The sequence below is a fragment of the Eulemur rufifrons genome, chromosome 16 (genome assembly GCF_041146395.1).
Source record: "Eulemur rufifrons isolate Redbay chromosome 16, OSU_ERuf_1, whole genome shotgun sequence".
Lineage (NCBI taxonomy): Eukaryota > Metazoa > Chordata > Mammalia > Primates > Lemuridae > Eulemur > Eulemur rufifrons.
The window spans coordinates 39,145,217-39,159,663 of NC_090998.1; the positions used below are offsets into that span (position 1 = coordinate 39,145,217).

At 41.0% G+C, this 14,447-nt stretch overlaps 1 protein-coding gene across 3 annotated transcripts in view; it reads right to left on the reverse strand.

The window, feature by feature from the left end:
* LIMA1 (LIM domain and actin binding 1) overlaps positions 1-14,447 on the reverse strand; it is an 83,833-nt gene that overhangs the window by 3,122 nt on the left and 66,264 nt on the right. For 2 of the 3 annotated variants that reach the window (XM_069489770.1, XM_069489771.1), the window contains 3 exons: positions 12,378-12,435; positions 10,603-10,712; positions 2,289-2,422 (listed from right to left, as the gene is read on the reverse strand). In XM_069489770.1, coding sequence (XP_069345871.1) covers positions 2,289-2,422; positions 10,603-10,712; positions 12,378-12,435 — 302 coding nt within the window. Of the gene's footprint in view, positions 1-2,288; positions 2,423-10,602; positions 10,716-12,377; positions 12,436-14,447 lie in introns of all 3 variants that reach the window. The other variant, XM_069489772.1, reaches the window with a different exon arrangement.

Below are 14,447 nucleotides of genomic sequence, written 5' to 3' on the forward strand. Positions count from 1 at the left end.
TAATAAAGTAATCTTCCTTGGAAGGTAACGATCTGTAACCAATCAAATTGCCATGGCACATGCTCTGGTCCTGTATGGAAAAGGTTGTAATTCTGCCAAAATTTCTACATAAGTAAAACCTTAACTTTTCCACTTTGAAACGCTGACCCCATTCATTTGGAGTCATTGTTTCCACATGGCCATTCTCAAGCTTTGCACTCAAACTCTATACTTAATCATATTTTTTTTCCAAGCTTGAAAATGAGGTTTATTGAGGAGAGGTAGGATTATAGGGCAAGAGCAAGATGTAGGTTGACAGAGCATGGTACATACACCATAGATGATGACCGAACCCACTGTCGCAGCAAAGGGAGAGCCAAAGGAAGGGCGCAAAAGGGCTTAATCACATTTTCTGAATCTCATTATTTAAGGTTGACATTCCTCTGTTAAAACTGCTAACAAATTACTTTTTCTGGGAAGTCTTCCCTAGGTAATACTACCTAGCTCTGATCACTCATACCTTTCCTCAGTATTTATAACCTGTAACTACTTATAATAATATTCCTTTGTAAAGCTGAATCATTTCCTCCTAGGTTCCCATTTGTGTTATGATTTAAAAGCATAACTCTACAGGAATAGGTATAATGCTCTGCAAATGGCTGACACTCAATAGCTACTACTGACTGAATAAAAGTAAGTTATGGTTAATAGGAGAACAGCAAGGAGTGACCAGGAGGTAGGTCTTCCCTAATGTTAGTGCTGGACAAGACTTTAGGAGATACAGTGTCTCTCAGAAGGTAATACATTTTAAAGAGGGTATAAAATGACAGCATCTCCAAAAAAGAAATAATGTGCTTTAGAGAAAAAATTAACATAGTGGGCAGAAAAAGAATTAACGAGTGACAGTTATAGGGGAAATTTTGGCTCAATATAAAGAAAAGTTGTCTAGCCAGAGCTATCTAACACTAGAACTAGCTGTAGTGAGGTACTACCCTGCTAGAAGTGTCACACAGATGCCAGGACATCTTCAAGAGTATTTTAGAAGGGATGCTCTGGAAGAAAAGCTAGAGAAAGTGACTTCTTGATTACTTCCTTCTGTAAAACTCTGATTAAGATGAGTTAATAGGCCAGGCACGGTGGTTCATACCTATAATCCCAGCACTTTGGGAGGCCAAAGCAGGAGGATTGCTTGAGGCCAGGAGTTTAAGACTAGCCTGGAAAACATAGCAAGACCCAGTCTCTATGAAGAAAATTTAAAAAATGAGCTGGGCATGGCGGCACATGCTTGTAGTCCCAGCTACTTGGGAGGCTGAGGCAGGAGGATGGCTTGAGCCCAGGAGTTTGAGGCTGCAGTGAGCTATGATTGTGCCATTGCACTCCAGCCTGGGTGACAGAGAAAGACTCTATCTCAAAAAAAAAAAGTTAATATGGAATATTTCCCCAGTTTGTCACACTTACATCCACATTTTGAGTTACCTGGAAGAAATGACACGTAATTATTTTCTCAGAAACATATAAAATGAGGCAATATAGAGAAAACAACATGTTCTTTGGAGATTATCATTACTGCTATTATTACCATTTATTCAGAGCTTAGGACATTTTGAAGTAAGGACTTAGGCAAGTAACCTTATCATTCTATGATACCAAAGGAAAACGTTCTACTAAATTAGGTCCACGGCGGGGGGTGGGGGGGTGGGCAGTGGGGTTTACCTGCAATGGGTATTATTTAAGCTTCAGTCCTAACACGTAAATTAATGTATCAATGTACCAAGAAGTTTCAAACACCATTATTATTATTATTATTTTTGAGACAGAGTCTCACTCTGTTGCCCGGGCTAGAGTGCCGTGGCGTCAGCCTAGCTCACAGCAACCTCAAACTCCTGGGCTTAAGCAATCCTCCTGCCTCAGCCTCCCAAGTAGCTGGGACTACAGGCATGTGCCACCATGCCTGGCTAATTTTTCCATATATATTTTTTAGTTGTCCAGCTACTTTCTTTCTATTTTTTTAGTAGAGACAGGGTCTCACTCTTGTTCAGGCTGGTCTTGAACTCCTGAGCTCAAACGATACACCCGCCTCGGCCTCCCAGAGTGCTAGGATTACAGGCATGGGCCTCCACGCCCAGCCACAAACACCATTATTATTTGATATGAAAGACTTGTCACTAAATGGTGCTTTTAATTTTATTCAAGAGCCTTCAAGAGAACACCAATAGCACACTAACTTTTGATACCAGTGCTCTAAAAGCCGAAGACTCCCTGTGGACCTCCAACCATACAGAGAGGGGGCTAGTTTTGGTCTGGCATACCTAAGTTTACTGTTGCAGTAGGAGCAACGGAAGCAGCTGATGTGAAACACCTGCTGGTTGGCCAAGAGACGCTCCATCGGGTAGACTGTCTTCTGACATTCCACGCAGGTCTCTCTTGCAGGTGCCTGAAACTTCTGGGAAAAGGAAAAGAACAATTTTAACTAGCACAGGCAGTGAGGAGTTAGTACTCTGTTAAGACGGGCCCTAGGATTTACTTTATGTAAGGGCTCCCTTAACTCGTGAGTCAATTCTCATAGGAACACTAAACCTGCTATAATTCTATCAGTTGACTCTTGAAAAACAAGAGGCTCTTCTGAATTCCTTTCCCAAATTGTCTGGCTGCCCCAAGTGTAGCAGCCTCTGAAGACAGGTGGAGCTAGGGCTGGATTACAGAGAAAGGCTTAGACAAGCCACCATACACACGAAATATTAGGAGTAGGGGACAAGGAGTAGGGGGAAGGGATTAGGAGAAAATGTCATCACATACAGAGGAAAGACGATTGATTCAAATGCCAAGTAAAAGCAGGACAGACTATTATAAAAACAGATTCTGAAGGAGATAAATTTCTAGGAGAGGAAGTGTATTTGGCTTTGCAAATGAGAAAAAGACATTTAGTAAAGCATCTTTTATTCTCCTCTGCTTATAATCTTGACTTGCTCAATCAACTAGGTATGATATATTTATTTTTATTTATTATTTATCTATTTTGAGACAGAGTCTTGCTCTGTTGTCCAGGCTAGAGTGGCATCATCATAGCTCACTGCAGCCTGAAACTCCTGGGCTCAAGCCATCCTCCTGCCTCAGCCTCCTGAGTATCTGGGACTACAGATGTATACCACCGTGCCCGGCTAATTGTTTCTATTTTAGTTGCCCGGCCAATTTATTTCTATTTTTAGTAGAGACGGGGTCTCACTCTTGCTCATGCTGGTCTTGAACTCCTGACCTCAAGTGATCCTCCTGCCTTGGCCTCCCCGAGTGCTAGGATTACAGACGTGAACCACCATGCCCAGCCAGTATTTTAAAACAAGTCAAAACTGACACACAAATGGAACAGTTTATGAAACACAAACTATTTTACTAGGACACCAGAAGGAAGCATAGCCCAATAAAGCTATAGGCTCCATAATATTTCTAAAAACCAATAGAGAATAAAACTAATGCAATGGAGAAACGAGTTTCTTAATGCATTGATGTCTAGGAATTCATGGGCTGCTAAGTATGGAATAACGGTGGGCACAGTGGTTCTACCTGGTAAATTCAATCCTAAAGAATATAAAAGTGGTATTCTAGCACTGATAAAAGCCAGAATTCCAAAAATATTATATGCATTTACGTGATAAGAAATGGGCACATGGCTCTAAGGGATGGGAGTAAGAAGTCTGGAGGCGTGTGTGTGAGTAACCGTTGACTTGCCCCAACACCTCAACAGATACCTCAACCTGTAGATGCAGGAAGCCGCTTAGGGGCCAGGAAGCTCTCATTGGCAACTAGGTGGCCCTCTTTGCTGCCAAGACCAGTTTGGACTCTCACCAGAAAACACATGATGAGAAATAATACAAATTAACCCCCAAGGCCAAGGGCCTGAATGGTTAAGCCTACAATGAACCAGGTTCTGAGCAAGATAGAATTTTGATTCAAAAACTCAAAATTTGTCCCACAGAAAGTTTAGACTGCTGGTTCACTTGCCACATGATTCACTAGGAAGTAAAGCAAAAAATAGGAATGGTTTTCCAAGTAGATTTGGGCAGGAAATGAGAGCAGAAAATGAGCAGAAAATGGAAGTAAAGGGAAAAATCTGTAAAAGGGAGTTTAATAAAATTAGCAAAGCCTGGGCAACATAGCAAGACCCTGTCTGTATAAAAAATAAAAAAATCAGCTGGGTGCAGTGGCACAACGTCCATAGTCCCAGCTACTCAGGAGGCTGAGACAGGAGGATTGCTTGAGCCCAGGACTTTGAGGCTGCAGTGAGCTATGATCATGCCACTGCATTCCAGCCTGGGCAACAAAAGAGCAAGACCCTGTCTCAAAAAAAAAAAAAAAAAAAAAGAAAGAAAGAAATTAGTGGTAAACTCCAAATATCACCCAAGGGATTTAAGAATGAAGGAGCAAAACTGAGTGGAAATGGCAAATCAACAGCATCCCACTTCATTCTAAAGGTAGAGTCCTTCACCATCAAATTGGTTTCACTGATCATCACCTAAGAGCACATTTAGGAATAACATTAATCGGGTGTCAGGCAGATTGGGGGGGAGGGGATGGTGTATACATACATAATGAGTGCAATGCGCATGGTCTAGGGGATGGACACACTTAAAGCTCTGATTGGAGGGGAGCGGGGGCAAGGGCGATATACGTAACCTAAACTTTTGTACCCCCATAATATGCTGGAAAAAAAAATAAAGGTAGAGTCCTAAAAACAAAACAAAACAAACAAAAAACCCAAAAAGCAAAAAACGCAGGCTATAACCTAGCCAAGCATAAGGATGGTATTAAATGTGACCAAAGGTTATTTTATTGAATGCCATTGTAAGTAATTAAGGCCTGACAGTATTTGGAGCTCAGAATTCTTTTCTTCTTTTATAGACATTCTAACGTGACCTAAATGGAGATGTCTTTGCATGGTTTTAATTAGATTTTCTCTAAAAGGATGGGGTCTTTGTCTAGCAAGCAGGAGACACATTAAAATGCAGAATAAAGTCTGGGTGTAATAGTACAAGTGAAGCCATTGGACAGAACCTGTGCCAATCACAGTTCACATAAATGTAAAAGGACTAAGACAAATGTGTTTATCAGATCGAAAATCTTTTTCAGTTGCAGAGAGGGGATTCTATATTTTTAACACTTGAAATAGATTTAGGAGACTAAGTACTCATTCTGGGCAGGAAAGATGCAGCAGGAGACAAACTTCACACGGTGTAGGAGGAAACGGATACTATTCTGCTGAAGGGGCACGGAGGGATACCGAGCACACCTCCTGCACAAACACACCCAGGGAGAGGACACACTGTAGGAGGAGGGTGCAGCCCAGGGGATGGAAGGAAAGGAGAACCTGAGAGAAAGCTGAAAGTTGAGCTCACATTAGGAGGAAAGTGGAAGGCAGGAGCAGAAATTAGGTACCAGGAGCAGGAAGCAGAAGCTGGAAGAGACAAACAGGAACCTTCAATGAATACACAGCATTTGGCATGCCCTGGAGTGCTTTACTGCAGCTGAGCTTAAACTCAGAGACTCAGTGCCAAGAATAAGACCACATTTTCTTTCATTTTCGAGAAACTCCGCTGATCCTGGCAAAATCAGCCTCGCTCCTATTCACCTGAGGCTGGAGCAGATCTGGCTCAGGCGAGAGGGCTTTTATGATCTCATGCACACAAGGAGTGTCTCTTTAGCAATTCTTTAGTGTCTCACTCCCTCCCCACACCTGACCCACAGTGGCTTTCTCTTTCATGGAGCCTTTACCTCACCTTTCCTCTTCCTTAACAACAAATCTAGTTCAAACAACTGACTCACCCAAAGCCAGACCTATCAGAGGCCCATTATTCCCATTCATTTCTCACACAAACCCTTTTTGATATTATTTAAGGTTTATGCAGCAGCTACCCAATGGCCCTTATGGTTTCATAGACACAAGGGGATCCTAACATGGTAATATGCAAGTCACAGCGGCTGCGGCTCTGCCTTCCCTTCATTTCTCTTGTCCTGGGCTCTCAGCCACTTTTCTGTAATTGCCCCCATGTCTATTCGGACAACAGGAAGCACAGTCAGTGCCCAAAAATCTCTACCATTATCACAGGCCTGGCATACATCCTGCCCATGCCTTCATGGCATGCTCAGACTTGGCACAGCCACATTATAAACACTGCTAATATGAGAATGTTAGACCTTTTTTTATCTCAACAATATACTTTTTTCAGTTAGTAAGAGAAGATTTTTTTTTTTCATTCCCCTTCCCCCATCATTTTGCCCCCGACCACGTAGAAAGTAAAGCACCAGGATCCCAGGTGCCTTATCAAAGTTCACGCAGCTACAGAATTAGAATGAAAACTCTGCAGGAAACCAGACTGTTGCATAGCAAGAGTGATGCCATCTTGAAGTGACACCCCCATGATATGTTTGATTCCTGCAAACCAAGGTGTTCCGCAGCAAGATCTTTAAACAATGCCTGTAGCATAGATAACCCTCTAATCCCTCATAAAGAAGCAATGCCTGTAGCAAAGATAACCCTCATAAAGATGTTTATCTAACCTCCCCAGCGGTCACGAGTTACATAAGAAAGTCTGAGATGTGACCAGCTGCACATGTTTTACCAAAAATCTTGCTATATAAAGGATATTTTCTGGAGGGTGCAGGGATCCACCGTCTCACAGCTTCCCAGACATGGCTTCTGTTCATACGTCCCCATTCAATGTTTCTTTCTGACAAACTGGATTTGTCAGCCTCTCAGCTCCCTTGGCCTTTTGAGGGTAGATTTACATATACCTGCTCACTGCAGAACAAGCTCAGAACTCCTGACTCACAAACCAATAGAGCATCTTCTAAATTGTCCTGGAATGTTAAACTTCCATAACTAAAAGAAACTCTGGGGGAAGAGAGCAGATGCTAACCCAAATGAAAATAATCTCACTATAGCACTTTGAACAAACTAGTCTTCACTTTGTTTCAAATTAAAATATGTAGATAATGTCTTCAGGATATTCTGGAATGAATGAGATAATATGTAAATAATTGATGTTCATAAACACTGTCTTTCCCACATGAGGGATATCATAGATCCTCTGTTGATGAGCATATACTTAAAGTTATTTTCCCAGTAAATGTGCATGGCTTCATCTACATTCTTGTACCCTCTTGTCTTACATATTTTTTTGTCTAATAAAGGCCTCAGTTGGGATATATATGTGTGGGGGGTTGGCGGGAGCAGCAGCTGGCGATAGGTAGTGAAGTTAACTAACTTTTAGACATAGTGAAATCAGAAGAAAATTCTGTATTGATGTGAAGCCTCCATTCCTCAGATAGAACACCACAAAAGCCTTTCATTTCCTCCTTCCAATTTGTGCAAAATATATAGGTAATGAAACTGAAATTCCTCACCACACAGTAAATGGTTGGGCCAGCTCTCTGCAGCCTTAACTCTTCGCCTGGCTTACTATGAAACTCTTTGTAAAAGCATTTTGGGGAATATTCGTATTTTAAATAGACTGCTCTACACGTAGAAGAAAGGTTAGTACTCTGAGGAAGCACTAATAAGTAGGTAAGTCAGGAAAAAATTCTAGATGCCTCTCAAGGATAATTCTGATAGCTCTGCAAAACTGCATAAAACTTCCTACCCTGTCCAGAGGGGGAGGGACAGCTGGTGGGCACCGAGAGGGACATTGTAATATGTGCCCTCTAATGCAGTCCTGCCATGTTTTCTCCTAACATCCATCAGAAGGACCAGCCAAGGAAGCCTAGAATCGGGCTGTCCTGGACATAGTGGGGATAAGCTGGTGTCCCCTAGGGCCATCTCCTTGCCTTTTCCTCCCCTATCGTCTCTTCTGGGAACATTTAGGGAATGATTTCTTTCAAATGGGAGGGCATAAAGCTTAAGAGATCTTTGAGTCTCTCTCTTCCTCCCCACCCCTTTTCCAACTTTACTGAGGTATATAGTTGGCAATCAAAAACCTCAGAATTGCCAGGCATGGTGGCAATTCTGTAGTCCTATCTACTTGGGCGGCTGAGGCAGGAGGATCACTTAAGCCCAGGAGTTTGAGGCTACAGTGAGCCATAATTGTGCCATTACATTCCAGCCTGGGTAACAGAGTGAGACCCTGTCTATAAAAAGAAAAAACAAACCCCAAAACAATGCCTCAGTCTCTTGAAGTAGTAGAAAGGGCCTGAGCCTTCTCACAGGGTCCTCTGAGCTCTGCTCTCAGAACACCCTTTTTGAGAACAAACCTACAACTTTAACTTCATTAGCAACAAGTCTCAGCAACTGAGCTCTGTGGCCAGTGTCCAAAGCATGCAAAATCCTTACTTTTAAAGACCTTTTTCATTTTTTTACTTGATTACGCTAAAATTTGAAATGAATTGAGTCTCTACCTTAGATGTCCTATCTTCAATAACAGACATACAGGCACTAAGGAACAGTTTTTTCCAGGATGTGTGGGATCTAAAAAATCTATTCTGAGTGAACAAGTTTATTCTTAGCTGTATGTAATTTCCCAAAGTGGAGAAACAACTTCTGTGGCACAGTCTATAGCCATGAGACCAGCCATCAGGTCTTCCTATAAACGTCTACTAAAGTATCTATGTAGTCGCCTGCAGACTGTAAAGGGCAAATAGAGGACGAGCAAACAAATTGCCCTGAAATAAAAGTGGAGATGTAAGTGGGTCCCTCCACGCTCCGTACATCGTGACCATTTGAACTTTGGACCGCAGGCAAACATGGGGAATTTACTCCAGTCCAATTTACCCAGGCCCATTTACTCCAGTCTTTAAATAACACTCAAAACCTGAGCTGCACATCTGTGATGGCAGCGCTGTCTGCATTCTACTGCTGAGTGACCAGGCCCAAAGGAGCAGGCGTGGGTCTGAGGAAGGTGCAGAGGGGGCTTTACCTCCGTCTCTTCTCCCTGGTGCCAAGGAAGACCTAAGTGAGGCATGTACCTTCACACACCACTCATCAGCCCAGACCCTGGAGTCTGAACCAGGAGGGATCCCAACCCAGTACAAGGAGGTTTGGCCTAGAAGCTGAGGGAGGAAAACAAGACTGCATTGAGAATTCAAATATTCTTTAGAATTCAAATAGTCCTAAGAAAAGATCCGAGTGCTTAGATTAGCCTGGAAACTTCTCCAGGTCCCTCGGTCACACAGAAATCATGACCAAGTCAGATCTGCTAGCCGTTCTTGATCCAGAATCACAACCCGAGCACTCACATCTGGGCAGGGTGGCTGCTGGACAGGAAAGGAACCCTGTGGCTTTTGCTACCTTCGTGGGACTCCAGATACTGGAAAATAAAAAGTGCTGCCGGCAGCACTAGCAGATCTTCAAGGCCAGAAGGGCATCATTCTGCCTACATGTGCAGATTCAACCACCATGACTCCGTTCTTTCTTCTCAGACTTGCTTTCTCTTGCTACTTTCTTCACCTTTTGTTCCTTTTCAATAAACCTTACTCTCCTCACAAATCTCTGCTTCCTTTAAAATTTTCTTGTTTATCTTCTTCATCTGCCCCCTCCTCAACTTTTTAATCCATCCTTTAATTCCTGGATTCCCTTTTTCTTTTTGTTCTAAGCCCTTTTCTATGTCTTCTTCTCATCCTTTTTGTGCACTAAAACTTTCAAAGGACCAATTATGCACCTAGTTAAGAGATATATGTAAGCATGGCAGATATGCACATGAGGTTGGAGCAGCATACACCGCCTTAAAACTAATTCTATGTATTGAGTTTCTCTCCAATGCTAAAACTTTTGAAACGTAACTCAGCTACTTAAAGAGAACACCAGAGGAGAAAGACACCAGAGAAGTGTGGGTATGTTTGGTTATTAATCCAAATAAGTGAAGCAGCATTACATTAGCAAAGTAGTCAATTAAAATAAGGCAGTTAACAAGCCTAAAATAAGTTTTAGAATTTTAAAAAACATTCTTTTGGTTTATTTTTATGGGAATATATGTTTGTTCATAGAAAGGGAAAAGACAGATGATTTTTTTTAAATTGGGGAATAAAAGCACATCACAGATTGAGAAACCCAGTAAAATTTTAGCATACAAAAAATCTGTACACTCCTTAATATTTAATATACCCTAGTATAAGTGTTGCTTGAATGCCAATTTTTACAAAAAATGGGCTGGCCAAACCCCCATTCCAGTGGATACATTCTTCCTTTAAAAATGCTAACCACCAGTCGGGTTATGGCTCTCCTCAGAGCAGAGAATCACTATCTTTAAGGTGACATTGCACATTTCTGTCCAATGTGCTGACTTTAGTTTAACAGATTTCTCATATTTCTCATTTTGTGGGCTTTCCCCCATTCACAGATTTATGAATTTGAACATTTAAAAAAAATCACGTTATTAACTTCAGGTTTTTTAAAAAATCTTTCGTAAGTTTTCCAGATTCCAAACCAAGAGTCATTAGTGAGCCTTCCCCCTGCTGGCTGAAACACCTGAGCAGAAAAGAAGCAAGATTCCAGGGAAAATGATTGGCTTAAGTGTGCCCTTATTTCGCATTATCATCCCTAGGAAAGCAAAAACAGGTTATAACCAACATAATAATAAAAAGTGCAACCAGCTCTACCAGTAAACCAGTGTCGAAAAGCTCAGAGACAAGTTGCCATCATACCTTCACTGCTTTGGGAGGAGAACTTTCAGAAAGGCTGGAGTCTCCAGCATCTGGACTTAGTGGCTTGGGATGGACAGGCCGTCGGACCTCACTCTTAACCTGGGAGTTACCTGTGTGAGTCACAAAAGGATGACATTTTATAGTGTCTCAGGGGAAGTCTCAGAAAGGGTTCTTTCAAAAGGCAAAATCTGGGAACTTTCTGCTAATAGTAGGTCCTTTCAACACCAGGAAAAACATAGCTTTTCTGCTGAAGAAGATTCCAGCACTAAAGGCTATGCTACTTAGGTTTCCTCAGGTCCTCTCACAAATCAGGTTCTTGGTGAGGAGGCTTTCTCACCCCTTGCCACACATAGCAGAAATCCAAACCATGCCATAAAAATAACTTTTTCCCCCTGTACCATTTGTCATTTTTAAAGGCTGTTTATAGACGTTGATGTTTTTTCAGTAGTTAGTACTCCTAATGACTTCTGGGGTGCTTCAACTGAAGTGGGGAAAATGGGGGAACATAAGGGCAGAAATTTCATACCACGTGTGCACGTATGCGTGTGTGCATGTGTGTATGTGTAACCTGACACTGTCTTTTCGGTCAGTCCTGTAGAAGATTATGTAAAAGGGCTCTATGAAGTTTTTTTCATAATCATTGAAGTGCCAACTGCATGAGTTAATTTCCTGCCAGTGTATTCATCCCATGGAACTCAGAAGAGGCAGAGAAAAACCACTTACGCAGCCACTAAAGAACCGCAAAAGAATTCCTTAAAATCTAGAGTTGAGTCAACAACATACTAAAAGACTAAGGCTTATTTTTCAAAAAATTTTTTTGCAAATCTAGTCAAAACTCGGAAACATTTCTAGTCCAAGAAAAATGATTGCAAAAAGGAATGTTCCTTGGATTCCAGCACAAGAGTTTTTCTCTGAAATTTTAAGTTAGGGTTTTCTAGAGATCTGTTTAACTCATCCTTCTACTTTAGTTGTGGAGTTTTCAGCGTCTAGTAAACTAGCCTGGGGAGAAGCTGGAAATCCATACACACACACACACACACACACACACACATATATATATATATATATATATTTTGAGACAGGGTCTTGCTGTACTGCCCAGGCTGGAGTGCAGTGGTGCGATCGTAGCTCACTGAGCCTTGAACTCATGGGCCCAAGAGATCCCCTTTGCCTCAGACTCCTGAGTAGCTGGGACTACAGGTGTGCACCACTATGCCCAGATGAGTTTTAAATTTTTTTATAGAGACAGAGGTCTTGTTATGTTGCCCAGGCTCGTCTCAAAAACTCCTGGCCTCAACGATCCTGCCACTTTGGCCTCCCAAAGTGTTGGGATTACAGGCATGAGCCACCATGCCCAGCCAGAAAAAGATATTTTTAAAAGGTTACTCAAATACCTATTCTTTATCCTAATAAATGAATAAAATGCTTTTATGCCAAACTTCTATTAAAATGACACTTTAAAATTAGTTTATACAGTTTTAACCCTGAAAGGGTTGGGTACAAAAGGTAGGATAAGTTTGATAAGAGAAGCATCAAAAGTATTTAGTTTGTCCCAAGTTAACCATATTTAATTGAATTTAACTTCTCCCCAAGCCATGAAATGTATAAAGAATATTCAAGTATCAGCTCTTAAAACGAAGTGAAGGATTTGATCAGTTAAATGGGTGGATTTAGTATGTTACTTTCTCAGCACTGACAGTAATGGGACTACCCCTGAACCAAATATGGGTAGAGAACAAGGACCTCACCCTCCAGATCTAAGAACAAATGCTTACGGGAGTCATCTTCAGCAGGGGTGGAACGAGTTGCCAGGCTATTCTCAGTTGCAGAAACCTACAAAAAAAGCGGGGGGAGCAGGGGATTAAGAATCGCATTAAAAATAAAAGAGCAGACTGCTGTATGCCATAAAAACCTGCTGACTCCAGTCAGTCACTGGCTGCCTGGGGGAAATAACGGGCATCAGAACAGCTGAGCATTTAAACAGGAGGCAGCAAAATGTCTTTTATGAGGATATTAACATGCCTCTCAATTATAGAGTAATGTGAGAAACAGACTGCACTCAACTGCCAAAAGTGTGCATCATCTCCCTTTATAAAAGAACTTCTAAACCATATCTTTCTACTCTCGAAAAACAAAGCAAAAACAAAACCCTCTATCAAGGAGAGAAAGGCCCCTCACCATATAACCATCACTCACTCGAAGGCAAGATAATGTATTTAAATATAGGAACTATTCCTATTTTTTCATTTTCCTAATTCCTACTTCCCAAACACATTCTGCAGAAACAAAGTTGCCCATACAGAAGACCTTTTAATAGCTATAAGACAAATTTACCTAAAACCAACCTCTGGTATTAGCTTCAAGGATAGTTTCCCTTTTAATCCCAGTTTAAAAATGGCAGTGTTTAACAAGACAGCAGATCTTATGTATAGGTGTATATATCTTTTCCCCCCAAACCATCAAATTTAAATAAAAGAACTCTCTATTAGCTCTCCCCCTCCTTTCTACTGGTTCCTGCGACTTCCTGGTATCTTCCTCCACACCCAAAATCTTGAAGGGTCCACAAAGTGACCCAAAGTACACTCTTCATATAATTTTCTTTCACTCAGATGTCAAGGATTTTATGGGCAATACTGAGTGTTTATACCAGGATGTCTAATAAACTGAATAGATTTACAATGGAGATTAAGTTGTTGGCTGAATGCATCTGAATTTCAGCACGGTCGTTTTTTCCACTATTCATTACAGGAATTCTGACATGGCATAAAACAAACCAGTATAATAACAGTCAACATTTATTGAGTGTTTACTGCAAGGTATTAAACTGATCACCTTACTTGTGTTATTTCATCTAATGACATGAAATAAATTTTCTGAAAGTTATGCATGGCCTTAAAAAAGTTCTTCAATTTTTCTTGTTAATTAGTAGGTGCATCCATCCTAGGATGTTCTTCTCTCACCTCTAATTTGGCCACCTTGAACCTGTGAGATAAACTTAATGCCAATCATGACATCATTCACATGGCCAACCAGATGACTTCACTGCAGGAACAGCCAGGTGGGAGCACAGAAGATTTTGCTCAAACATTTCATCAAAGGAAAGCACAAATTAATTCATAAGAGGAAAAAGGGAAAAATAACACCTTGACAAAATATTCCATTTCAAGCAAGTTTATTCTAGCATTAATGTCCTTTTCTAACAAGCTAAAGTTCAAAGAGCACTTAAGTATTGGTTAACAAAAGCTAGGCGAACAACCAAAAGGATATCTAAAGCTCTGAAAAATTTTGCAAATTTTAAGGCAGCCAAGGGTTTATAAACCTGCAGTGTGTGCTTGAAGAATATGTACTATCTTTGTCCCCTTTCTTTCCCACCCACTTCATGATTCAGTTGCACTAATATCCTTTTAGGCTATAATTAAAATGTTCTGATCCTCCAGTTCAGTTCAGAGTTCTAGTTTCAAATCAGCATGAAGACAATCAAGAAGGAAACATGAAATTATATATTGGGGCAATCCAAGCATTATTTTCCAGATGATTATTTCCAAGACTCCTGGGGTAAAGATGGGGAAATTTCAAATGCTGGGAATATTTTTCCTTTAAAATTTCTTTCTTTCTTTCTTTTTTTTTTTTAACAATATGCACGAAAAATTCCAAACATATTTACTCAGTTTTTTTAAAATTTATTTTTATATTTTTAAATTTTTATCATTTATTTATTTTTTAAGAGACAGGGTCTCACTCTGTCTCCCAGGTTGGAGTACAGGAGTGTGATCACAGCTCCCTGCAGCCTCGAACTCCTGGCTTCAAACAACCCTCCCACCTCATGCCTCCCATTATAGCCATGA